Consider the following 13,011-nt stretch of genomic DNA (forward strand, 5'->3'; position numbering starts at 1 on the left):
AATGATGTGGCAGAGTGATAGGGCGAAAAGCAAGAGGAAAAAAGAAACATGTAGAAGCCAGTATTACTCTGTACTTTTCTTTGTCTAATACTCAAAAATTTTTCTCTATACTGTCATAACCATTAGTTGACTTTTTAAATCACACATTTTCTTCATTGATTAATATGAGAGCCAAAACCTGTAAATTTATGGAGTTTCTTATAAGTGGATGCCAATCTTAGCAATTACTGTTGAGATGCAACATCCCTCTATACTATTATAAAGTGTTAATTTCTGTACTTATTGTCTGACCAGTTGTGATCTATACCCTCCAATCACTAATGAATTTCAAGAGACAGCCATCTTGCTGTATTATCTGTTCCTAATTATTATTATTCTACAGTAAACTAATACACTTCTTCACTGTATGTGATGGTCTGTAATATCCATTAGATATCTTGGAAGCTAGACAACAACAAATTTAGGACCAAAGATGAGGTGACTTGAAATAAAGTCAGTATTTTTCAATATGGTTGCTATAGAAACAAAGATTAAGTAACCAGGGGCTTGCATGTCAGTACTAACATTCCTGGTATCCGTTTGTTTTGACTAACTTTTCCTTTAAATGCCTGATAACATCTGCTCTCCATTTGCTGTTTTTTTATCTCTCTCTCTATCTCAGAACGACGACTAAGAGAGGCTCAGTCACCTCCCCCATCACTGTCGCCACCACTGTCGCCAAAACCTAAAACCCCAGAACATTCACAAAAAACTTCACTGCCACCATCCAAAACGGCATCGCCTTCATCCCCACCACCGAAAACACCACCACCACCATCATCAAAAACAACAACAACATCAACATTGACATCAACAAAAATAAAATCCATGACATTGCCTGCCAGAGGTAAAAACGAGCCAGTGAAAACGGCGCTGCTCACGGCCGATAGATTACCAAGAGAGAGCCCAAATGTTCATGTTATCACTGGTGAGCTAAAAGAAAAGAAAAAAGCATAGCAATTGCACCAATTTACTTCATCTGTGTAACATCTGAGTGCCTGTGACTATCATCATCTGCATCATTTAGAATAAGTGACTGTCTCTGTAGTTCCCTTCCTCTGTTGCTCCCCTGTCAACTGCTTCCGCAATAAATCTGAATTTCACAGATCAAACTTTGTGAAACTGCTTGAAGTTGTTTTGTTTCTAGTGAACTCTAAGACTTGTCTTCAACAGTTCAAAACAGTTGAATGTACCTCATCTCATAATCTTTAATCTATCAGAAAAACCTTTTCAGAAAAAAAATGAAAGGAATTGATAAATCTGCAATTGCTATATACTTTGACATTATTTAGACTAAATGAAGGATAAACTTCTCCCAAGTGTTGGATCAAATGTTGCAAATGTAAAGTTGTATTTGAATGTTTAGGCATGAAAAGCCACCAGAGTTTATGCTAAGTTACCACTTTCATCCGTGAAAACACAGTCTATATTTCTCACAGATTTGACCCAACCAGTCGACTGCACTGTAAATCAAGCAACAAAAAACTGCAACAAACTTTTCTATGAAGGAGTTTCATGATGTAAGATCTGTGCCTCAATAGTTTATGTTCACATATTTACCTCTGCTGTCTCACAACTCATATGCAGTCTCAAATCTTTGTTGCACATTTGTCTTGTAATAAAGTGTTCTGTCTGTGCAATTATTAATCTAAGTCTGGTTCCTTTTGCCTGGCATTGGTTGCATTGAAATTGAAAAAAAGGTTCAGAAAGATTGCTTCAAATCAGCTACCACCAGACCTTGTATATAGTTTTGTCATTAGAGCAGCAAGTGATGGAAACTTTATGTCAAACAAGATTTCTTCAGTTAAAACTACTTGTTTTATCAAGTAATAATAACGCTGAAAGAAAACATTATTTGAAGAGTGCCTCTATGCTCATATTAACAAAAATGAAGAGATTTATAATAAAACTTATAATTAAATCATCTTTTCATTATATTCAAAACACATAACTCACCATACATGCTCAGTCAAGAAGCCTTTGATTGGTTTAAAAACAATATCAATCCTTTCTCCTATGAGAAGACATAGGAGTATTGTCCAATAAAAGTAGCTGGTACAAAAAGCACTTTGCATTGTTCACAGGGAGATTGATCAGGCCAGGGAGCCAGACTTACAGTGCTGATATGTGTTCATCATGCATTCCTTGCAAAAATAATATATTTAACATGTTGCTTTGTCTACAATCTTTGCAATTTTTTGGCTTTCTTGTAGTGCTGATAATGACAAAAGAAATTCCAATAACAATAACTTGACACTTTTATATAGCTCACAAGTTGGTATAGCCTGGTTGCGTTTTATTTGGTGGTCCAACCTCACTGTAACTTGGAAGTAGGGGGCACATTTGGTTCAGCATTGATTTTAAACATCTCCTTTAAGTTTCACCATCATAAATCCTATTTTGTAATTACTTCAATTAATCACATTTTATGATCTCATTCATATTCCTTGTACAAACACTATTACCACATTCTTATAAAAGTAGCTTTTCCCATTACCACATTCTCAAAGAAGTAGCTCTTCCCATAATTCCATAGCTTACCGGTATTTATACTGAAATTAACCACAATGTGTGGCATTTCTAACATTTTAACATTTTTCCAACTCAAACACACTTATAATATTTTATCTCTTGTCAACATGGTTTTGACGGAAAAAAACGATACTTTCAATTGTGGGTTCATTGCAAGGCCTGACAAAATTGCTGGTAAACTGTTGCTATGGGTACAGGAAGGACTATTTCAAACTTCTCATCATTATACATTCAATGTGTCATGATTTCATTTCTCTTGACAGACATTTGTGTCTAACATCGAGAGAACAACCTCAAACAGAGCACATCAGTTTTCACACTAAAAATCTACAATTGTATGCAATTTCTCAGTTCTGTGGTGCAAACAACAAATACTACAATATGTAAATGAGCTCAAATTGAACTGTTTGCATAAATTTGAGATTGCAATCAAGTGATGAAATCAGCATTGTCATTGTCAATTGGTCAAGTTCAAGTCTTTGTATCAACTTTCAACCTAGGTTTAAGTGTCTGTCGTGCACTTTTGAGTGTGTTGTAGCATTTTTAACCAATTTGGGAGAATTATTTTATGGTTACCTTTGAGTGTTGTTCTCTCATCAAATCAATTTCTTTAGATTAGCAATGATTTCAGTAGGGTACCTTGGGTAGTTATTAAATAAAATGAATGTCACATGACAGGTAGCCACCATTTCATTTATTCAATGTAGAATGTTTCGGCAGACGAAAGAGTTGAAATGTTTCTATTTTTCATTGTTTAGAAAATTATAAGTGTTTGACTTTTTGTTTGCATCTATATAGAGGTTCCTGCAACATAGCAAGGAAAAAAGTCAGTCATAGTACAATGTATTTTATCATCACAATAAGTCTGGCATTTCAATCAAAGATTCCTCATGATTTCATATCTGGCCACTCAATGGTTTAGGTGATGTAGCAATTTTCTTCTGAAAGTCCATGAGGGCCTGTACCTGTCCAAGCTGGATGAAGCTACAATACCATACAGTGTAGGATAAGCTAGCATAATAGTGAAATTTGGTCAAAAGAACTCTCTGGGAACATGGGTGAACATTGGTGAAGTGTGACCTTTGATCTGTGACCTTTTACCCTCAAACCATTCCCTACCATACATCTCACCTCTACCCTTGCCATTCAGTACTCAATAACTCTTAACATTACCCTTTTGTCATGTCTTCTTGTGATGTTATTCTATGTTTTTGTGTCATCCGTGTAATGTGTATATTGTATTCCTACCCTATAGAGTCATTCCATGGTAAAGAGGAGTATTATTAATTTTATTTTTTTACCATTTTATTTTTATTTTTTGCTTTATTTGTTGTCATGCCTTCCATTTTAACCAGACCCCAAGGATCACCATATTAAGGAGACAATTAAGACTCACGAAATTGAAGGTGAAACTGTCTTAAAAGATAAAGTCATTTATGCTGAACCCAACTTCCAGGTAGTCACTGGTGAGAGGCTTCTCTGCTACTCATTGACCAGATTGTAACCTGGTTTTCCCCCAACTAGTCATAACCTGTGTTAACCAATCATAACTGGTATTAATCAGGCATAACCAGTCTGAACCAGACCAGACTAACATTCAAAAATACATTGGCTTTTTTGTTTTAGTTGGTCATTATGCCAACTTATTGCCATTAGGTTTACTAAACCGCACGATTTTTTGCTGGATGGGAATTACACACCTGCACTGTCTTGAAATTTTTTTGCATTGTTGGTCACAGAAAGCACTACAGCAAAGTATTATGGGAAATAAAAATCCCACGAAACATAAAGCATGCATATTTATCCATGTCTGTCAATGTTGCACGTGTTAGCTTGCAGTTTTGTCTTGCATCTATGTTTGCCATGTTAAGTGCTAAGGTTTGTTTACTTCCACCCTATGTTCAGCAATTCTTTGTTTTGCAGTCTCACTCTGTTTGCAGCAGCAGCAGTCCTCAAAAAGGGGGCAATAGAGGGCGCTGTTCAATTGCTAACAGCAATATTGTCTTACTTGTGCAACACAGGCTACAGCGTATCTGTCTTCGTCCTGCAATTTATGTTTTTTTTTTACCCTCAGAAATTGTTCTTATGCAACAGAATCACAGGCTTTCTGCCCATCATGTCATTCCCTGGCCAAGAATCAAAGTTCATTGTGTGTTCTCAAGCAAAAGTTGTAGATCGTTTGCTGGTATAGTTTCCAGATAGAAGCATTGTTCAAAATACAATCTTAGTATAAAGCTATATCAATTTACAGATATTTACATATTATGAAAGGACTTTGAGTACTATTGACCCTATTTTATGTTATTGCCAACACACAAATTTACTTTGATTCTTTCGCCCCATAAATTGATATTTTACTGGTTTCACAACATTATCATGTCTTTTGCAAGTTAATCATTGCTTGTGGCAAGTTTGCATACATGCATGCTGGACTCATCACAATTTGCTGCCATAATTCCACATTCACTGTGCCATGTGTGTTCTGTACTGAGAGCAGTTTGTACAGTGACTGACAATTTGAAGAAGTGTGTGATTTTATTTGCATAACTTGATTGATGTGAGTGTTTACATAATGTTTAGCATCATCATTGAATTGTATGTTGTTATGCAATGTATGAACCAAGCTGTGTACAAATATATCTGCTTTTTCATCACAATCACCTGCCATCCTGTTATTTTCTTTGAAATGTTTTTTTATTACCACCATGCATACCATAGTTTTCTGTGTCCAAGTGTTATGCATTTTACTGTGAATCAGGCATATTTTAATTAGTAGTTTGCATATTTCTGCATGATTTTACATGTACATGTACAAGGCTTACATGAAATTGACAATAGCTGATATATGCACAATAATGTGTGACCTCTGACCTTACATAGTTGAGGTCAGGGGTCAAGGTTAGAAGCGCAACAAGGTAATTTTCGAACACTTGGATACAGAAAATTTGCTTGTTGCCATCACCGCTGCCAAAACATTCCTAATTGCATTTGTTACGTGTATTGTGGTATTTTTGCATGTAGATGCACTGTGAAAGATTTGATGTTTCAACTCTGATTTATTTTGTCTTCTCTCTGCAGTCTGTGTGCATTTCTTCCTTTTTTCCCTCATAACCTATGGTTTCCTTTTCCAACAGTTGGAATACCAAACCAGCTTCTAGCCTTTTACCAGTTCCATAATGCTTTCTCTTTATTTATTATATTGTTCCAGCTTAACATAGTGTGCATTCTTTTTAAATGTTGTGAAATGTTCGTGAAAAATGCATGTACCACTAAACCTATCATATTTCACAGCTATTTGTCGACAGCTCTTTTCACAGTCTTCTTCTATCATATCTATGGTGATAATTAATTTTTTGTCATCTAATTAGGTTTTAAATTGCTTTTTAATACCTGCAGGGCACTTTTGCTATATCTCGAATGCTGTGAACAATATTTTCAAGACTTTCTCTAAGACAATTTTCTTTTACTGTACTTTTTGAGTGATTGTAGATATTAAACACAAACCCTAACACTCTTGCTGCAAAACTTGACTTTCTCAGTGTAATACATTGCACCTGTGCAGTGAAAGTGAAATGTGAAATTCTCGTTTATAATACTAATGCCCATTTTTCAACAGATGCCAATCAGTTGCCTCCAGGCGCCGTCTATCAAACCAAAACCGTTGAGGGCGATGTGATACATACAGACACTTACTACCCAGTCAAAGTACCAGGTTCAACAGAAACCACAAGGAGGGTTGTACGACAGTCCGGAAAATATGAAGGTATCGGACCAGTGGATACTGAAAGTGGCATGCCAATTGGACTCAGATCGGTGAGTAGAGTTCTCTTTTCATTTCATCTCCATGAAGTATAACTTCAGGTTTAGAAAACTGCCTGCAAGTTGGATTTACCATGAGATTAATGGGGTTCCCCCTCCCTGTTATAAAGATCTTCTTTTGTTAAAACTCCCTCAGTTGTTGAACTTTTTCTACATTTTCTGTATGTTTGATCATTCTGTGAAATAGCGTGTCCTGTTCTCCCCCCAAAACCATGTCAAAATGCCAAATTCAATTTGTTTCAACACAGCCCCTGTATGTTTAATACTGTTGACATCTGAATTTCAATCTTACGAAAATTTATTTTTTCAATGTCAATGATACATTTCAACACTGTTCATCAAGTAGTAAGGTTAGCTTTACTACATGTATGTATTTTCAATATTCTTAAAAAAAGAAAGAAATACATATATTCCTAAAAAAAAAAAATAAATATATATATATATATATATATATATATATATATATATATATATTACCATCTTTGGTACACAGTAAGAAATTTTAGAATTGCAGGAAATGTTTAAATGTTTGCCATCTTGAAATTTTATGTAACATGTGAACCATGCAAGTACAATGGTACATTATATAGTAGTACATACCTGTCGTCGCCTAACCTTTGACCTTAATTGTATTCTATGGAATGAGCACATAAATCAAATAGTATGCCTTGGAGAAAATGAAATATTGAGTGTGGCCATGAGTGACAATAATTGCTTTCCTATTTGTGTAAAATTTGATGTATTTGTATTTGTGTTGTGCTTTACAGGGTGTTCAAGAAGATAAACGACACGATTGGTACAAAGAAATGTACAAATCAATTCATAGACAAGAAAAAAAGGATGGTAAGTTTAACAAACTGTGAAAGTAATTGCTACCCTACTGATTACAGTTTCTACCCAGAATGCATTGAACAGAAGTAGTTTTACCCAGAATGCATTTAAACGTTACATTTGACCATGAATGACAGACATTATGTATTGAAATGTGTGATCACATTAGAGGACTAAATGAATAATTACAACAAAACAAAGGAAGTGAGACATAAAGAGCGGTCTGAAGGTTGTAAGTACTCACATTTTAATTCTAGACATGAACAAAGGATGAATTTGCCCCTTTTTAAGAAATGTTTGAATATTATAACTGTTCAAGAAATGCATGCAAATAATTAACAGGATATACGTTTATCCTTCAAAAGCTGAATGACACTTTGATTTGCAATTTACTTATTTCCAACAAAAATATGCAAATTTGAGTTCCAATGTCTGTCTTTCCATCTGTAACGCTTTGAACTTCTACAAAGAGCAAAAGGTTTTTTCCCTAGATGTTGTGTAATGTCTGCGAGGGTACTGAATATTTCCTGTTTGTACATGATTGCACAGTTAGTGATCAGTCAAATATCTACAAGGATATATCTTTTTCCTCATTGTAAAATTCCAGCCACAAATATTGGATGTTATATAGTGTTTTAGTGTTTGTTGTAATGAAAATCTTTTTTTAAATATATTTCATGTCAGTTAGATTGCTTGAAGACATAAACACTGCACTTTTGTGTTTATCAAAAAAGATATTGGAAAAATAAGAAAACCAAAATATGTTAGTTCAACACCAGCATCAGGTGTTTTGAATTGCTCATACTGCAATGATTATTCATTTTTAAAAACCATTTTATATTATGAGTGAGACCTATACGAAGTGTTACTTAGCCATGCAGTCAAGTGATGTGTGGTTATACTTTTGCCCAGTTCACAACCACATAATTCTTTTGTAACAGAATGGAGATTTTTGAATATTAAAAGAAACCAAACCAAATCAATGGTTGACAGGATTGTTTTGAAGATAATGCTAGTCTCATTCTGTGATCGTCTTGTCTTGTGTTTTCCTGCATCACTCCGGACATTTCGTGCCCTTTCCTGTCCCCTTTTCTTTCTCCCTATCAAATCACCTCTGTGTAACCTTTCTAAGACTTTTATCCACCAAAACACTCCCTCCAAAGTTCTTTCCTTGCCTATTCACTGATACGATTAACATGATAAAATGATAAATAATGTATGATGAACAAAGACATAACACCGCTTGCTAATTACTGACTTTATTACCAGGTCCTTCTGCAGTGTGGATAACTACCTTACATTTTATAAATTTGTAATTCACTTACATTTTCCTTTATAATATTTTATTTATAACAAATCAAACTTTCAACAATACAGAAACAAAGTCCACAAGGTTCTACACTGCCAAATGCAATTATTGATCAGGAATTGAATCATCTGTGACGAGTAATGACTTTTGAAAATATTTCTTTCAAAGTTGAAAATGTAACTAGTCTGTACTGCAGAGAAAGAGCTATAATTCATAATTTTCGTAACTGTATTTGGAAATTTTTTTATGTTTATATTTCAAATGTTTATATTGAAGTTGAAATAACTGGTAATTTGACTTCATATCCTAAAGACAACTTGTACGGACATTTATCAAAGTTAGAAAGTTGGCTGACCAAAATGTAAATTTTTTTGAAAAATGGGAAAAAAAATTCAGGACTCAGATTTGCTGAATCAGGCTCTAACAATGTGGACGTAATAATGTCATCATACTAATTAAATTTCACACTGGAGAAGGGCTCTGACTTCTATATGTTTGTTTGTTGCTAAGTAATAACTCTCCTTCCTTGCAGATGAAGACAATAAATACATGCGGTTTGTGCGTGAGGGCGTTATATTAGGTTGTCAATGTTTAATTTCACAACCTTTCAGCACGTGGAAATCCATTGTGTTAGTGGGATGGTGTTGGTTTGGGTGTTTGATATTAACCTACTAATGAATCAGATGTGATTTTGTTTATCATTTCTGTCTTTTTTGACTAAAACTTAATGAAAAATCGGAAATAACAGTTGCCAACTTTTGTATTTTTTTAAAAGAACTCCATAGTCAAGTGAAAAAGGGTTCTTTCTATACAAACCCTTCTGTTCAATGTTTGTAATATTTTACAATACGCAAGGGATTTCCAAGTGTTTTATATGGTTTTGTCGTGAATGTTTATGTATGCATGGCTACAAACAGTTTAAGTGTATATTCCACTGTGCTTCTTTCATTCTGCGCTCAGTGCAGCAGCTCATGCAATTTCAAAGAATTCTTGCATGATTGCCTTTCCATCTTGTAATATTCTCGTCATCTTCTTGTGAAATCCTGTTATTGATCAAATATATGCTATTTAATGAATGGAGACTTCTGATAATCAGGGAGTTGAAGGTACTCCTGCCTCTTTTAACCAATCATCCTATTTCTCTTATGAATGTACCCTTTAACTTTTTAATTTTTTTCTCTGTAAATATCGGTCTCTGATATCCATTGTAAAACATAACACAATACTTTTCATGGAAATGTCTCCAAATCTATCAAAAAGACTAAACAAAAATGTCCCAATCATGGAATTATGATTCTGATGACAAAATATTTCATCAAATGTTTTTGATAGTGTTTGATTTTAGAAGTTTTGATTTGATAGTATTTGTAGACATTTCCATACAACTAAACTTACCTTCAAATCAGAAAGTCTTTATGTTTCATATTGTTGGTTACATGTATATTGTTTCTATACTCTGTTTGTCATCAAATGTAACGGCTTTGTTTGAAATTTTATTTTGAAAATTGCAAATTGTTAATTGCAGAATTATGTCAGTATTATTTCAAAACTTTGTGTGAAACTTGATCTTTTGTAATATGTAAATTAGATGTTCCCGTGTTTAGAGAAAGTAATATGGTTGGTAGATAATGTGTCTTGAGTAGTAACTGTTGATTGGCTGTGATAAGTAGTTTGTTGCCATAGTGATGACGTAAGACCATCTGATCAAATGAGTTTGTGTATCTGGCCATTAGATGGCAAATTTAGGTTACTAAAATTACTCAATTGTCTCAGCAAAACTGCATGTTGGTTTGCTGTCATGATATCATGATATGGTTCTCACATTTAACAATTGGGAAAACAATTCAATTTGAGGTGTGCTACTTTCATTCGCAAACACCAAAAAAGAATTAGAATTTGATCATGCCAAGAGCTGCCAACATACAAAAGCTTTTTCATTGGCTAAGCTTTTAAGCTCATCTGACAATCAGGCTTGAGTATTGATTGTGGAAAAATGGGTTGCATACTTATCAACTCACAAAGACTGTGATATCTAAGTCAACAACACTCTCAATAAGATCTTCCACTGTTCATTTCATTTGATATACTAATAAAATATCCTGGCTCTGTTGCCATAGATGAGAATCCATACAGACCTACCTACATTTTCCCAGACGACAAAGTTGACAGAACACAAAAAGGTAAGCAATGAGACAAAATTAGCAATGAAATTGAAGAATTTGATATCAATATGCGTATCCAATTATGATAACTCCACTATGGACAGTTTTGTTCACAAAGTAACATGAATTATTCATGACAATTACAAGAAATTGAATCATAAATTCATTCCAGAACTATAAAAAAGGCATGAATTCACAGCCATATTCAATTTTGTATAAAATATGTTTGTATTTTTAATATGGCAGTGTCACTTTAGCAAGAAACCTTTTTGCCTGAACTTTCTTTATGGAAACTTTAAACCATTCTAACTTAAAACAATTCTTTGTCAAAATCAAGAATGAAAAAATAGGGTTACCATGCAAACTGTGTTCCAGAGAAACAAATTCCCTAAAATTTATTGATATTGAAATTCAAAATGACCATCATAGTCTATATGAAAAAATCAAATTTTTGATTTTTACAAAAATGATATGGTGAAAATTTTATATACTCTAAGCACTTAAAATGAACCCTCACAAGTGGTAGATCAGAAAAGAATTGTAAAGATTTGTGAGCTTGAATATCTGTATGGTGGCATTATACCTTAACAACCCTTATCCAGCCGTACATTAATCATTAGTGGGAGACTTGCGGTAGCTTTGGTAGTCTTTGCATCGCAGTCCATTATTGCCATGGAAATAAAAGCTCCATTAACTGTAACTTTTGATGCATTTCCATCATTTTTGATCTGTATGTAAAACAGTTCCTTGTTGTGCATCCAATCTCATATCAACATGCCTGGTCTTTGACTTGACAATGCTGCAGGGTCTGTGTGTCTTGTCAAGTGTTACTGTTTACAGCTGAATTTTAGTCTCAACTAAAATTTATTCATTAATAACATCGCATATTGTACAAAATTCATTGTATTTGCAAGGCTTGTAGCCAAATATGTTCAAAATTGCTACTGAAATGCAAATGATGAAGATTACATACCTTGGACTGGCTCTGACAGGATTCCCGTGTATACTTTATAGGGAATATTTTTCAAATATGTGTAAAAACGGAAACAAAAAATATGGCATTTTGGAATTCAGGAATTTGCCTTGAAAACTAGAGTAAGGAGCGTAATAGCAAATGTTCTCTCTCTGCAGAATATAACCCATACAGACCAACTTATGTATTTCCTGAAGGAAATGCAGAGCCACCAGTGGAAGGTACATGCAGTGTGATTGGTCATTGCATAGTAGAAACCTATAGTGTTATGCTAATTTAGCCAACCATGTGTAGCATTTCATATTTAGTCACCAACACCTGCATGTACTAATGTAAACGCCACTGTCATAATAATGCCTTGTAGATTTTTGTAGTCACTCAGTTTCATGACATTGGCAATTTTCTTCCAAACTTAAACATCTATGTTATTATATTTTCTATGTTGGCATTATATTATTTTCAAATGATGTAGTTCAATGTATTTGTGGAATTGTATTTGTTTGCATTATACTAATGAATATGATGTATTGCAACAATAATTTAATTTTACCATAGCCTTGTAAATATTGTTGGTAATAATGATTTTTGCAATTTTCTGTTTTTCACTGTTGGATGAGAATGTTTATTTTTTTGAATTTTTGCAAGGCTTTCCTCTCATAGAATTTGACCAACAAAACAGATTTTGTCAGTAAAAATAAAATTTTTACCTTCTATCATGGTAATATGGTCAAGAACCCTTTGAACTCTGAGGTGGGGTTCAATTTCTGCATGTCATAGGTCAAGGGTTAAAACACCAACACCCTTATCAAAGTGGTATTAAAATCAGCAACTGATTCATTACAGTAGAATGACCAATACATATCTCATCAGTTACCCATATAGGAATGTCCCATACCACATATCCTATAATACTTTGTCATTCAACAGAAAACACCACTCTCATCCATATGAGTCACTACGGAATAGTCCACATCATAAGTAAAAATTCTGACAAAAATTCTCAATATTTATCTTTGCACAAGCCCACCATATTGCATTCTATTCCATACCCATAGTTATTTAATACTGGTATTGTGAACTTATTATCCATGTTTGATGATCCTATCAAGTTATCGATAGCAAAAAACATAATATTATTTTCTGCCTTAGGCTTAAATGGAAAACAAAATGGCCGTGTTACGTGATGTTAAAAGCAACATACAGTTTCCCATTATTCAAACAATAGAAATGTTGATAGCCACAGCATAGCATGGGTGTGACCTTGGTTTATCATAGAACAGGCAAACCAGCTTCTGTAAAGTAAACAGTGCTATACTGCCACTGTTCAATATGGATTTTCAGTCAAG

At 34.0% G+C, this 13,011-nt stretch overlaps 1 protein-coding gene across 50 annotated transcripts in view; it reads left to right on the plus strand.

Annotated features, from left to right (window-relative positions):
• LOC139122505 (mucin-2-like) overlaps positions 1 to 13,011 on the plus strand; it is a 166,389-nt gene that overhangs the window by 95,932 nt on the left and 57,446 nt on the right. For 20 of the 50 annotated variants that reach the window (XM_070687919.1, XM_070687913.1, XM_070687917.1 and 17 more), the window contains 6 exons: positions 3,927 to 4,037; positions 6,188 to 6,384; positions 7,158 to 7,233; positions 9,063 to 9,110; positions 10,648 to 10,710; positions 11,824 to 11,886. In XM_070687919.1, coding sequence (XP_070544020.1) covers positions 3,927 to 4,037; positions 6,188 to 6,384; positions 7,158 to 7,233; positions 9,063 to 9,110; positions 10,648 to 10,710; positions 11,824 to 11,886 — 558 coding nt within the window. Of the gene's footprint in view, positions 1 to 661; positions 968 to 3,926; positions 4,038 to 6,187; positions 6,385 to 7,157; positions 7,234 to 9,062; positions 9,111 to 10,647; positions 10,711 to 11,823; positions 11,887 to 13,011 lie in introns of all 50 variants that reach the window. The other 30 variants (XM_070687924.1, XM_070687915.1, XM_070687920.1 and 27 more) reach the window with 11 other exon arrangements.

Source organism: Ptychodera flava, chromosome 22 (assembly GCF_041260155.1).
Source record: "Ptychodera flava strain L36383 chromosome 22, AS_Pfla_20210202, whole genome shotgun sequence".
NCBI classification, from domain to species: Eukaryota; Metazoa; Hemichordata; class Enteropneusta; family Ptychoderidae; genus Ptychodera; species Ptychodera flava.